At 41.5% G+C, this 9960-nt stretch overlaps 1 protein-coding gene across 1 annotated transcript in view; it reads left to right on the forward strand.

Annotated features, from left to right (window-relative positions):
• The window catches only part of NCOA6 (nuclear receptor coactivator 6), a 33278-nt gene extending 24060 nt beyond the window's left edge, over positions 1-9218 (forward strand). Inside the window, exons 9-12 of the mRNA XM_009999846.1 lie at positions 1045-1113; positions 3113-3149; positions 5697-5845; positions 8835-9218. Of these exons, the coding sequence (XP_009998148.1) occupies positions 1045-1113; positions 3113-3149; positions 5697-5845; positions 8835-8881 (302 nt within the window). The 3' untranslated portion in view covers positions 8882-9218. The remainder of the gene's footprint in view (positions 1-1044; positions 1114-3112; positions 3150-5696; positions 5846-8834) is intronic.
• Positions 9219-9960: the final 742 nt, after the last annotated feature.

Raw genomic sequence — 9960 nt, forward strand, 5'->3', positions numbered from 1 at the left:
TAGGGAAATAGCTGAATAACTTCCAGAAGAAAAAAAGCCACACTCATTTCTAGGGAAAAATTAAAATGCTCATTTCAGGGAAGTGCCTGAAAAAGTGATTACAAGGGAATTGCACCCAAATCAGAAACATAAAATACCTTCACATCTTAGCTGCCTCCTTTACTATTTTAGTTTGAGCATCTGACCGACTTTATTTATGACATTGTTCCTGTTTCTTGATGCCATTTTTAATCTGTTGAAAACAGTGTGGAAATAAACCATTACTCTTTGAAATAAATTGTCTGAATATGTCTGAGTATTCATGTGGTGAATTTAGACACAGAAGATAAAATCATGGAAGATAAAATCCACAGAATCAGTGGAACTGAGTATTTCAGCTTAATGTGACTTTCCCTGTGGCTAAAAAAGGGGAGACAAATGGACATGGATATTCTTTATTTAAACAGGAACGTTTAATTTTTTGTCTTCATGTTCTCCCTAAGTTCATTATCACATATAAGACAAGAATAGACAGCGTTAGCCCAACAGGAATTGTTTTTCCATCTTATTTTTTAACTTGGCAGCCTAAGATACCATCTTATTGCCAAAAGACCTCAAGGGAGCCTCTGGAGCATATTTTGCACTCTTGCAATTAAATTGAGAGAGCGAGGACACTGATTCATTAACAAAAATACTGTTTACCCTCAGAGCTTCTGTTGAAATGAGCATTTAATTGAGAGAGACTAAACTCTAGGACTTGCTTAAATTTTTCAGTCTGGTGAAAAACGGTTACATTTAAGAATGAGACTTGTTTTCATCACTTCTTCTAGCTCAAGAAAACTTGCTTGGGATAGTTTTGCCAAAGTTGTTTTTTTAAAAGTGGGGAGGTGGGAGGTGGGATGGGGTTGAAGTACAGGATGGGTTAAAAAAAAAAAAGCATCTGTAAATTAAAAACTGCAGTGAGCTGTGAGATACAGCATTTGGTAAAAGCACCCCAATCACACAACAGAAAATTCTTGTGACTCCCTTTGAAAATAATGCTTTTTCCCTCCACTTTTGTTCTAGCATCCTCTCAACACTTAACACAGAAAAAAAGTTCAGTTGCACCATCAGAAAGTACTGTTCAAAGAACAGGTAAATCTTGCTTTGGAAAAGCAGAATATAGGTGAACTAAAGTCTTTATAATGCATATTTAATTGTCACTAATGTGCTTGGTGTTTTTAATTATTTGTGCTTCTGGGGATTATTTTCTTTGTAGGCTATGTTGTTCTTTAGAAGTCTCCAAAGGCTCGTTAGAGATTCAGGATGGGATCAAATAAAAAGAATAAGAATAAAAAGAATCAGGTAGTTGTAAGCAGGAGGGACTGGATTTGTGATTATGTGTTCGAGTTTTGAAGTTTTGTTAGGAGCAAAGAGGAGCTTTTCTTTTATATGGGACACTTCTGAAAAGATTTTCAAAAGCCATGCTGGGGATGTAAGCTGTGGAGTTGTAGTCCCTTTTTTGTTTATGTTCAGCTTTTAATGAACTCTCAGCAGTATTTCAAGGATGGAGCCCTAGCAGGCAACCATCAGTTCTGGGGCGTTTAAAAAAACTAATTTCCCAGATGAGTAGGGAAAATGGATAGACATTTTAGAGATGCCACTCTGCATCCATTTGCCATCTCTGGTATGAGCAGAAGTAGCTCTTTCAGAAAGTAAAATGTGCTGAATTGCTTTCTTCAAGTTTCCTCTTGAACAAAAATCTTCCTGCACCATCTCGAGGTACATCTGACTGCCCCAGTGCTGATGTGGCTGGGTTAGGAGGTCCTGCTGATGGTATAGATGTTTACTCTTGTATATATATATATATCTATATGGGTAGGAAGAAAAATAACTCTCCTTATGTCGCTTAGTCTGTTTTTTTGTTACCAATACACCCAGAATGTGCTGTATGCATTTACACTGAAGAGCTAGATGTTCCAAAAAGACAAATTGTGAGGGGAATAAGGAAACAAGTATTAGCCGTTTTCTTACTTTTTTTACACCTTTATTCCTTGTGGACACTCTAACAGACTTTACTAAATTGATCTTAAAGGCAAAGCCACAGTTCTGTGCAGCACTGGGTTGCAGGGCGGTTAAGGGTGAGATGGAGAACACCAAGGGCAATGGGACACACCATGGATATGGGTTAAGACATTATAATGGTGGTCCCTGAAGAAGTGGCAGTTCCTTATGAGAGGGGCTGTGTTTAGTATAGATGCTCCCTCTCAACAAAGGATCTTAAAACTGGAAGAGGGAAGTTTTAGACATTAGAAGAAAGTTCTTTGCTGTGAGGGTGGTGAGAGACTGGCTCAGGTTTCCTAGAGAAGCTGTGGCTTCCATCCCTGGAAGTCTTCAAGACCAGGTTGGATGGGGCTTGGAGAAACTGGTCTGGTGGGAGGTGTCCCTGCCCATGCAGGGGGCTGGATCTAGAAGATCTTTGAGGTCCCTTCCAACCCAAACCAGTCTGCGTTTCTCTTACATGGTAGATATAGGGAGAATGAAAAGAGGGGCAGTAAAAAGCTTAGAAACCTTAGATGATGAAAAGGAAATCTGATCTGTATGTATAAAATGACTATGAGAGAGAGAAAGGAAGACTTCCCTTTACATCACCTCCTGAGAGATTTTTGTTTCCCAATTCAGTAGAAGTACAATGCAGCAGAAATACAATTCAGCTTCAGACAATTGTCTTCCTTTGCCTGAGGAGATATTGCTGGGAGAGTTGGTTGGGTTAAGGCAAAATTGTACATGCAGAATAGAAACAATATTTTATTAGTTGAAAACAAATAAAAATCTAGAAGTTTTAGAAGAAATAAATGGAAGTTAAAAAAAGGGAGGAGACTGTTGCCCATGTCAGGAAGTTTCTCTACAGTTTTGTCCTGTGAGGTTCCTCTCAGTTTTGCTGTGTCTCAGCTGATCCAGGCTGTAACCAGGCCCAGCACCCGGTGATGGGGGGCTCTGGTACTTCAGCTTGCTCTGCTGTGAGAGGAACCAGTGAGGAGAGAAGCTTGTTCTTCTGAGCTAATATGTGATGAGAGAGATGTGAGCTAGTCATGCCTTGTCCGTGGGTATGTGCTGCTACAGCAGACTTAAAAATTATCTTTTTCTTTTGTAGAGCTTGAAACAAATGCTCCAGTAGTTGCTGGTCAAAGGTAAGGAGATAGTTTGTGTAGATTCAGAATAGATACAGCTTTCATGGGAGGAAGCCCCTTTCTCTTTGCTTCCATCACACTTCTGCTGCTGTTTTTCACTTTCTTGTCCATACCCTTTCTGTCCTGCTAAGAAATGGAGCTAGCTGAATGTTTCAAAACAGTGCTGAAATGCAGATTGGAAGGGAACTTTGTCTCAAGTCTGTCTTTGTGCTCTGGGCAGCATTTCCTCTTACCCTGTCAGACCTAAGTGTTTCCAATCATGGAGGGGCCCTGATGGTTCCACTGTTCAGTATTTTCTAAAAAGAATTCAAAACTAAAACTTCCAAAGCCTGCAGCTTAGCTCTCATGTGAATTTTTTATTTTCTTGAAAGCAGGCCTTTCCAAAGTATGTTCTTCTTGTACCTTTATGACTGTTTTGCCCAGATTTCCTCTGTATTTGCTTGTTGACACTGCCAAAACCTGATAGGAGGGTCAGGTAGAAGCTTCATCTTGTCCCAGTGAAGGCATTCAGTAATTAAAATATCAAATTTCAAATGGTCTTGTTCTGTCAGAAGAAAATGTGGTTTTCAAGATCTAATTCTGTTAAGATTCTAAACCCACCAGGCTCTAAAGTCAGTCTAGGCAGCTGTATGACAAGCCTTGGGAAGGTTTTTGGTTACTACTGGCAGGATAGGCTGGGTTTTGATGCTGCCCTCAGCAGGGGTTAATCAAAATTTAATATTTAACTCTATTTGCCTTCACATGGATTGGGGTCTTTCTGGTTGTATTAAAGACAAACTGAAGTTCAGAAGGTTGTTTTTTTAGGGTAGGATTTTTCTAAAAAGCTTCATGTGCAACACTGGGCAGATGAGCAGATTCTCCAAGTGAGGGGTCTTTGTGTGACTGTTCTCCAGAGTCATTCACCACATCCAATTACCCTGAGTGCATTTCTGTTTGGATTTTTCTGGTTTTAGAGTTTTCTGAACAAGACCAGAACAGAAGGGAAGTTTTCAGGCAAGCTGTGGACCTGGTGCTGGCTGGTATTCACAGCAGCCAGCTTTGAGCTTCTGGAGTTAAACACCAGATGGTTCCAACCTTCGAGGAACCTTGCAACCTGCAAGGCACTACTATTTTTACTTGAGCCGACTTGATTTCCTCCTATAAAAAGAGAGGAGTGATGTGTTGGTTCCTGTGAGACAATCCAGACCATGCATTAGTCACTAGAAACTGTAAAAATGACCTGTAATAACTGGACTTCAGCTGATGCTGCCTGTTTGCTCAGCTCCAGGTGTCCTCTGCATCAGGCAGCTGTTGTTTCAGCTGCCCAGGTTATTTGGCAGAAGACCAGTTTGTGATTCATTTTTTAAGTTACTCAGAATAGCAACTTTGTGACCTTATTGGGGTATTCAGTTTTTAGGTTACTCATAGTAACAACTTACAGGGAAGAAAATTTCAAAATTTATTTTCTATCTGAGACAGTCCAGGTGCTTCCATATTCTCTGCTGTGTTTCCTTGTTTGAGAATGTTTGTCTCTCCTCTCATTGACAAACTGTTTTATTTCAGGTATCTGTTAATTAAAACTACAAGTGTTTGTAGTAGTTTGTCCTCTACAAGCAGGACTTCCTCTGAAACACTGACACTGTAGTGGAACCTGGAATGCCCAGGTGTGCTCTGTTTCTTTAGTCAGTTCTTTAAGGGAACCTTTCTTAAAATCTTGCAAGTATCACCCAGAGGGCATGAAACGAGTTTTCTTTCTCCATTTCCACTGTCAGTACAATATGAATTTTTTTAATTCACAGGAGAAAAGTTTAGTTTCATCCTCAGTAACCATTTAGTCGTTGGAAATTGTCTGGCATTAATGCATCAAGGAGGAAACACCTAAACCTCGGGATGAGTTTAGTGCTAAAATAAAAGAGGAGTTTCATTACAAATTGTAGTGCTCCATTATTTTATTAGTGACAAGAAACAGAGATTTCCACACTACCTAAAATTATTTTTCAAGCAGAAAAAGCTTTCTGTTATGAGAAAACTATTTCACTTCAAGCTTTAAAGCTTGAAGGAAGTTTTAAATAAACCTGAAGCTGTTTAATATGTAAGGAAATCAGTTGGATTGATGGGGTGACTTCAGTAAAAGCCAGAGCTGGCACATTCACTGAAGGGTTCATAATTCCTCCTTATGTTCATCTGCAATTTCAACCCTGTATTCCCATATCATAGCAGTCTCTAATGTAACTTGTTTGCTTTTCCTAGACTTCAGTAATGGTGGCACCTGTGGAAAGCACAGCAGACAATTTATAATGCATCTAATTTCTTGGTCTTCTCATTCTCTTTGAGGACTTCTCAATTTTGTATCCTCTGATAATTTTTAATAGAAATGGACTATACTCTGGCTTGCTCAGGTCATTCTTCATCTGATAAAACTTCTGGTATCTCTAGCATTTCATACCTTCAGTGCTAATAGTCCAGAACTGATCCCTGTGTCGGTCCATTCTCCAGCTTGTCTGAGTTGCATAGAAAAACCTAATTCTTCTTACACTTCATCAGAAATATTTTGTCCCACTTTATTAGTAATGAGGCAAAAGAGAATTGTGAAAAGTCTAAAACTCCAAATAGAAGAAATTCAAGAGCAGAGGATTCTGCAGCTTCACAGGAATCTGTAGAGAACGGCCAGCGCAAGAGGTCGTCCAGACCAGCCTCTGCCTCCAGCACTGCAAAAGGTAAAATGCACAGCCACCATTTTCCTGGAGAGGGCAGGAGGCACCTGCTTCCCAAATAATAACCCTTTCAATAACTGGCTCATAATGATGATTTAAAGCTTGTGAGTGTTGTGTGCTTAGATCTCGAGTTTCAATGATTTAGACCCAGGTTGGTGGTGAAGTGTCTCCTGACCCCTGCACTGGCGGTAAATCCGGGGTGAATTCCCCGCGGGTACTTTTGTGGACCTTGCTTTCTGCAGTGCTCCTCAACGTAGTGCTCAGCAAGCTGGCCCAGCTGGAGTTGAATTCTCTTGGCAGAAACGTCTTGCCATTAAAAGGACTGTCCTCAAGTAAAAAAGTGACTTTTTTTTTTTTTTTTTCTGAAGCCTGAAAGCCACAAGACAAATGCTTAAAGTCTTCCCAAATGCATCGTCAGCTCTGGTGAAGCCAAAGGCTGAGGTTCAGGCCTGCTCAGGACACTGCTGGGTGACCGAGAGCTGCTGTGTGCTACTGCACAGAGCCTCAGCTGCTCCTCCCTAGGACCTGGGAAGTCCTAAAGGGGCAGAGATTAACCTGTGCCATTAGCAGTTGCTGCTCCTTCCCACCCAGGTCACTCTAACAAAGTTTGCAGCATTGATGTGATGCACATGGTCAGTGCCAGAGGGCTCTGTGTGGTGGAGGGTGAGAAATGTTCTGTGGGCCAAAAGTTGTGGGAGAGGGTAGAGGGAGACTGTCAAAGGGCAGCATTTGACCAGTATTTTAAAGATAACCTACAGAACAAAGAGGTATTAATAGAAAATTATTCTAAAAGGAAGTCAAGTTGAATTCAGCAACCATTTTCCCTACTGGAGATAATGAAGTTTGCTGGTAAGAATGTTGGCATTTTAAAGAGTTTCAGAGAAGGCTTCTAGGCCTACCTAACTCTGAGAATTTACCTATATGTTCTGCACTTTTGTGGCTGCTGAATTTAATTAAATTTACTTCTTATGGCAGGTGTGTGCAGAAGAATCTAAGTCTGTATTGTAAAAATAAATTCTCTTTCATGATTGTGAAGACAAATTTGCAAAATGTGAAGCCATTGTAAAGTTGACTTGGTGATACCTTCCTGAATCTGAGGGGATCTGAACCGTGTGGCCTGCCCCACATACTGTAATGAATACACCTAAAGATGACAACCAGTGGTACCTCAAATTCTCAAAATGTGGGAACACGAGAGTACACATTTAAACAACACCAGAACTCACCTGGGGGTTTGGTACTGATTGTGTTACTCCTTTACCTCTGTAAGTAAAAGAATTGTTTTTAAAATGTCTGAAACTACCCCAGCATCAAAGGTTTTTGCTTAAGGACACAGGTCCAGCTTGCCGGGTAGTACCTGGGCTCTGGTTCCCTTGTCTTCATGCAGACAGCTGCCTGCTTCCAAGGTGTAGAGAAAAGGAGCAAAACGGGACTCTCCTGAGGAAGAGGATTAGTGAGGTGGCTGCAGAAGTGTAACTAGGTTTGCCACTTGTGCCTGCTCTGTTCTGTGCTGCTGTCAATGAATCAGAGCTGAAGAAACTTCTGTTTGCTCCTGACTTTCTCCTGGAAACCTACAGCTACATTATGTGTCCTGAGGAACCTGCTGACCTGTGGGAAAGGGAATGTGGGGCTGGGAGCAGACACCTTGGAGATAGTGGCTGATTAAGGGAGACGGAGATTTTGGTCAGTTGGTGTAGGAATCCCCTTGGTAAGCACCAGGAAAAAGGAGGCAGAAAGGGAAGGGCCAGAGGCCAGGCTGGAGGTCAGCCCTGCTGTAGGGCCACAGGGCTCTTGGCTGGGCAGGATGGGCTGGGTGCAGGGGAGGGGGATGTGCAGCTGCTCCCAAGGGACAGGGACCCACAGCTGCTGCCTGCTGACTCCTTGGCTCTCCCAGCACAGGCCAGGGCAGCAGGGGGGTGGCTGCAGCCTCTGCTGCTCAGGAGAAGCTTTGCTGCTTGGCAGGAGCTCCACTGACCACGTTGTGCCTGCTGAGATGTTTCACTTCTGTGAACTGGTGCTGTACTGGTTTTTGTTGCTTTTTTGTTTTTTTTGCTTTTTGGAGTACCTTTCCAGCAAGGGCTGTTTCAGTGTTTACTGTAGCTTCAGGTTTATTAAACTTTGAAATACTGGGGTTTTTTAACACAACATTGAGCATCCATGGAGACCTACTGATGCCTTTCTAGTGTTAGATGTCCTGGAATTTTTTTTCCCTTTTCATTCTTTACATGCACACAGCTCTACTAGCTTTTGGAAAATATTGTAAAGAGCCAAAGATCCATTGCCAACATTTAAAAGTCACATTTTTAAAAATTCTAAAGACACAAATACCCTTGGTCCTTACTCTCTTTGTTCTGAAACAACTTTGTGCCTTGGTAAGTGCACTGGAAATGTCATCTGCTTTCACTGGAGCTTCTGCAGGTGCTTCTGCCTCTGCTGTAGTGCTAGAGAATATTTTTTCTGCTTTTCTGTGAAACAGAATGTACACTGAAGAGACTTGTTTGCTAATGACCTGATTTTCCAAGGACTCAACTGGATTCTTTCCCTGTGTGGCAGGCTCCAAAGCATGTTCCTCAGTTTTTTTTATAGCACCCTCTCTGTGATGCTTGGGTCTAATTGCTGCAGTTGGTGCCAACACTGCACCTCACTGGGGTGTCCTTCTGTGGTGCTGCCCAGCACTTTGTGGCACCTGGGGGACTGAAGTGAAAGAAGAGTTAAAAATGCACAACTCTTCTTTTTAAGGCTGTTCTGTTAGGACTTGCTGAATGTTTCACTCACTCCAGTCAGAAGTTGTGTCCTAACAGAATCTGGGGGAGTGTTGTGTCCTGGCAGTGGTGTGACCTCTTGTGAAGAGCCAGTCCCCTCCTGTGGAAACCTTGCTCTTCAGAGCTTTCCACCCTGATGTAGTTTTGGAGAAAGAAAAGGGCCATCTGTGCCCCTCTGCTGAATGGCTTACGACTCCCTATCCATGCTTTTTTTCTTCTCTTGATTTCAGACACGAGTGCCAGTGCAATGCAGTCAAAAAGAAGAAAATCCAAGTAAATTACTGCATGGAAACATGAACCTTGTAAATGAGTGTGAATTTACCAATAGCAATTTTGAGCTGTGATTTTTCTTTTTTTAAATAAAAATTCTGTACAGTAAGTCATTTTAATATTATACTGTTCCAAATGAATGATTTTTTTTTTTTCTAAAAGACAGATAAATAGATATAAAAACTGGGTTCTTCTAAAACCCCCTGGATTTACTGAGTGAGGTCCAGGGTTAGCACATTAGGTTAATGTGTTTGTATGAAATGGAAGGGGAGGGGAAGACAATTGTAAATTTATTTGTTTCCACTTTTCATAAACAAATTAGAATACAGGGTTGTCATTTTTAGGTATTAAAATAATGTATTGTGCTGTTGTTTAAGTACTGTATGTGAATAGCAGTAAGAGGGTTTATAAACAAACCCGGTCTTGTTTGGAAATGTAAATAATTTTATTATATAGTAGATCTGATGTATTTGTTGTAGAAATGGACCAGTGAAACAGAAAAATAAATTTAAAGGGTTTGTATAATGTGGAATCCCTCATGCTCTAAATAAATGTTTTTGTCCTATAGTTTGGGTTGTATTATTGTTGTTAGCAACAACAGCATCATTCCAAAGAGGAAGATGGAAGGGATTATTTAGAGCTCTAGGCCTGCAAGCTCCTTATATGGAGCTTTAGAAGGGAATTTGTTTAACCACAAATGAATTAACTAATCAGCTGTTCTTGCAAAGCAAGAAGAAAACACCCAGGCCCCCCTGCCAGCTCTTGGGCTCCATGCAGTGAGTTCCTGGTGAGCAGACCCAGGGACAGATCTCCCCAAAACCAGGCTTTTCCCCAGGAAAACGTGGCAGAGGAAAATGCCACCTGAAATGGTTTGAAGACTCTGCCGTGGCCACCTGGAGTTCCTGCTCTGGGTCACTGCACAGCAGGGCATCCATGTGGGCCTGGGTGTGCTGCTGGGGAAAGGAGGTCACCTCCTTGTTCCTGGGATCTCTCAGGGTGAGAAACTATCAGACTGCACATTGCTTTGGGCACACATGGGTACTTACACCCTCCTTTTTTTACAGAATTAAAAAACCTGTATATCAA

The sequence above is a fragment of the Chaetura pelagica genome, unplaced genomic scaffold (assembly GCF_000747805.2).
Source record: "Chaetura pelagica isolate M959 unplaced genomic scaffold, ChaPel_1.0 scaffold146, whole genome shotgun sequence".
NCBI classification, from domain to species: domain Eukaryota; kingdom Metazoa; phylum Chordata; class Aves; order Apodiformes; family Apodidae; genus Chaetura; species Chaetura pelagica.